General features: G+C 47.7%; 1 protein-coding gene across 1 annotated transcript; it reads left to right on the top strand.

The window, feature by feature from the left end:
• The first annotated feature begins 1,639 nt into the window (after positions 1-1,639).
• LOC123854938 (ubiquitin-conjugating enzyme E2 E3-like) lies at positions 1,640-2,403 on the top strand. Its single transcript, XM_045890302.3, has one exon. It carries the CDS (start codon positions 1,755-1,757, stop codon positions 2,376-2,378), a length of 624 nt encoding a protein of 207 aa, XP_045746258.1. The 5' UTR covers positions 1,640-1,754; the 3' UTR covers positions 2,379-2,403.
• The last annotated feature ends 1,101 nt before the right edge of the window (positions 2,404-3,504 follow it).

The following is a 3,504-nucleotide window of genomic DNA, read 5'->3' as shown; positions in this document are numbered from 1 at the left end:
TCCCTTGTACCATTGGACATCTAGCAGCCTTGCCAGATTTTGAGGGGCTCCCCAGACATGTGCTTTCTCACGTGTCCCCTGGCTCCCACCAAACTCTCAATGTCACCAACTCTCACCTCTTCCACTCTCCTCTCTGTCCTGCATCGACCGAACAAAGAGCACCATGTCTGATTTGTCCCAAACCACTCAAGAGAGCCATCTGTGTCCACAGCAGCTGTTACCGAAGTGTGGGGATTCAGATACTTGTTATTTTTCGTTGTAGTGAAATACTGTCTTAGTCCAGAGAAACAGAGCCAATAGGAACTTTGCGGATATATAGAAACATAGCTTTTAGCAGGGGTCTGTTCACCTGATTATGGAGGCCGAGAAGTCCACAGTGTGCCATCTGCAAGCTGGAGGCCATTGGGGTGGTTGCAGTCCAAGCCCGAAGACCCGAGAACCAGGGGAGCCCCGCGGTGTAGTTCTGGTCTGAATCCAAAAGGCCCGAGAACCTGAAGCCCTGATGTCCAAGCGCAGGAGAAGGTGGATGTCCCAGCTCAAGCAGGGAGAGTGAATTCATCCTTCCTCCCACTTTTGGTTCTTCTACTCAGGCCCTCAAAGGACTGCATGATGCCCACAGGCATTGGTGAGGGTGATCTTGTTTATTCAGACTGCCCATCCAAATGCTGATCTGTTCCAGAAACACCTTCACAGACACACCCAGAAAGACTATTTGAGGAGCTATCTGGGCGTCCCTTAGCCCAGTCAAGCTGACCCATAAAATGAACCATCACTAGTACACATAACATCAAGTTTACCATTTTAAGCATCTGAAAGTGTGCAATTTGATGGCATTAAGTGCATCCCCAATAGTGTATTACCATCACCGCCATCAAATGGGTTTACAGTGGAGACTAAACTGATTTAAGGGGGTATCAGATATCCCTTTCTTACAAGTCACCATGTTGCTGGAGGTCTCCATAAACCCAAAGACTCTCCTTTCTTCTCCTTTTTTCCTTGCTTTTTATGCAGAACTATCTAGCCTCCACCTCTGTCCAGATCCAAACCTGTCTTAGCCTAGCAAATAACTCACCGATGCTCTGCAGAAATAATAGGTTGTCCATCCCTTGCTTCCCTCATCAGTAGTGAAGAGCACCTAACAGAAGCGCTGGTGTCTCAGACCGCTTTCTTTTCTTTTTTTGGGGGGGGGGGGAAGAAAGCCTTCTATTTTTTTTTTTTAAGATTTTATTTATTTATTTGAGACAGAGAGAATGAGAGAGAGAGAGAGCACATGAGAAGGGGGAGGGTCAGAGGAAGAAGCAGACTCCCTGCCGAGCAGGGAGCCCAATGCGGGACTCGATCCTGGGACTCCAGGATCATGACCTGAGCCGAAGGCAGTCGCTCAACCAACTGAGCCACCCAGGCGCCCTCAGACCGCTTTCTGACTACCCAGTCTCCCCAAGTGAAAAGAAGCTGAAAAGAGCATGATTTCCTCAGATTATGGAGAGTGCCCGGACCCTCAGAAAGCAGAAATATTAATCTTTGGTTTAGGTGTGAGACAAAAAAGTGTTGTTGTTGTTGCTAAACTTAGAAATAAAACCCCCAGTTATTTTACCAGCAAAAAAATGAGTTTATTTGCCGCCCCCCCCCCCCGCCCCCCAGCTGCCTCCATTTCCTTAAGGAAGGGTTTTTTTCTCTCTCCCGCCACCACACCGTAGCCGCGCGCGAGCGGGCCGGGCGGGCGGCTGAGTTTTCCAAGAAATAACTTCACCAAGATGTCCACTGATAGGCAAAGGTCCGATGATGAGAGCCCCAACACCGGCAGTGGTAGTTCAGATGTGGACCAGCGAGACCCAGCCGCTCCAGAGCCTGAAGAACAGGAAGAAAGAAAACCTTCTGCCACCCAGCAGAAGAAAAACACCAAACTCTCCAGCAAAACCCCTGCTAAATTATCCACTAGTGCTAAAAGAATTCAGAAGGAGCTAGCTGAAATAACTCTTGATCCTCCTCCTAACTGCAGTGCTGGGCCTAAAGGAGGTAACATTTATGAATGGAGAACGACTCTACTTGGTCCACCAGGTTCTGTATATGAAGGTGGTGTGTTTTTTCTGGATATCACTTTTTCATCTGATTATCCATTTAAGCCACCAAAGGTTATTTTCCGCACCAGAATCTATCACTGCAACATCAACAGTCAGGGAGTCATCTGTCTGGACATCCTTAAAGACAACTGGAGTCCTGCTTGGACTATTTCCAAGGTTTTGCTGTCGATTTGTTCTCTTTTGACAGATTGCAACCCTGCAGATCCTCTGGTTGGAAGCATAGCCATTCAGTATTTGACCAACAGAGCAGAACATGACAGGATAGCCAGACAGTGGACCAAAAGATACGCCACATAATTCACAGAATTTGCATGCGACATGAAGGAGCAGAAGGCCCCTTCCCACTATGCTGCAAATCTTTACAGACTTTACAATACGGACTTCTGTGTGTTACACTGATTGTACTCTCTGCTTTTATCCTTTGGAGACTAGGGGACTCCCCAAAAAGGTAAATGCTATCAAGAGTGGAACTTTGTCGCTGTAGATTAGTTACGTGTAAAATGCCTACTTGCAAGTCTTGCTTCGTTGGGATATCAAAATGTATTTTGTGATGTACTAAGGATACTGGTCCTGAAGTCTACCAAATATTATAGTGCATTTTAGCCTAATTCATTATCTGTATGAAGTTATAAAAGTAGCCGTAGATGGGGCGCCTGGGTGGCTCAGTCGTTAAGCGTCTGCCTTCGGCTCAGGTCATGATCCTGGAGTCCCGGGATCGAGTCCCGCATCGGGCTCCCTGCTCAGCGGGGGGTCTGCTTCTCCCTCTGACCCTCCCCCTTCTCATGCTCTCTCTCTCTTAAATAAATAAAATCATGGGGCGCCTGGGTGGCTCAGTTGGTTAAGCGACTGCCTTCGGCTCAGGTCATGATCCTGGAGTCCCGGGATCGAGTCCCGCATCGGGCTCCCCGCTCAGCGGGGGGTCTGCTTCTCCCTCTGACCCTCCCCCTTCTCATGCTCTCTCTCTCTTAAATAAATAAAATCATGGGGCGCCTGGGTGGCTCAGTCGGTTAAGCGACTGCCTTCGGCTCAGGTCATGATCCTGGAGTCCCGGGATCGAGTCCCGCATCGGGCTCCCTGCTCAGCGGGGGGTCTGCTTCTCCCTCTGACCCTCACCCCTCTCATGCTCTCTCTCTCAAATAAATAAATAAAATCTTAAAAAAAAAAAAAAAGTAGCCGTAGATGACTAGGAATTATGTCATTTGTATTCAACCCAGATCTATTTCTGAGTATGTGGTTCGCTGTTGTGAAAAATGTTTTACCTTCTACCTTTGTCAGTCTGTAAGGAGAGGATTTCCTTTTACCCTTTGTGGCTCAGAGAGCACCTGATGTATCATCTCAAACACAATAAACATGCTCCTGAAGGCCAAAAAAAAAAAAAAAAAAGAGTTTATTTGGGAATACCGGAGAAGGGCAAGACGCAGAA

This window comes from Mirounga angustirostris, unplaced genomic scaffold (assembly GCF_029215605.1).
Source record: "Mirounga angustirostris isolate CCGP_5_RB_7025 unplaced genomic scaffold, mMirAng1.0.hap1 SCAF_16, whole genome shotgun sequence".
In the NCBI taxonomy this organism is placed as follows: domain Eukaryota; kingdom Metazoa; phylum Chordata; class Mammalia; order Carnivora; family Phocidae; genus Mirounga; species Mirounga angustirostris.
The sequence above is the reverse complement of the archived record's forward strand: the minus strand, read 5'-3'. Positions and strand labels throughout refer to the sequence as shown.

Coding starts and splice junctions, on each gene's coding strand:
- LOC123854938 (XM_045890302.3), top strand. CDS start 1,755: ATGTCCACTGATAGGCAAAGGTCCGATGATGAGAGCCCCAACACCGGC.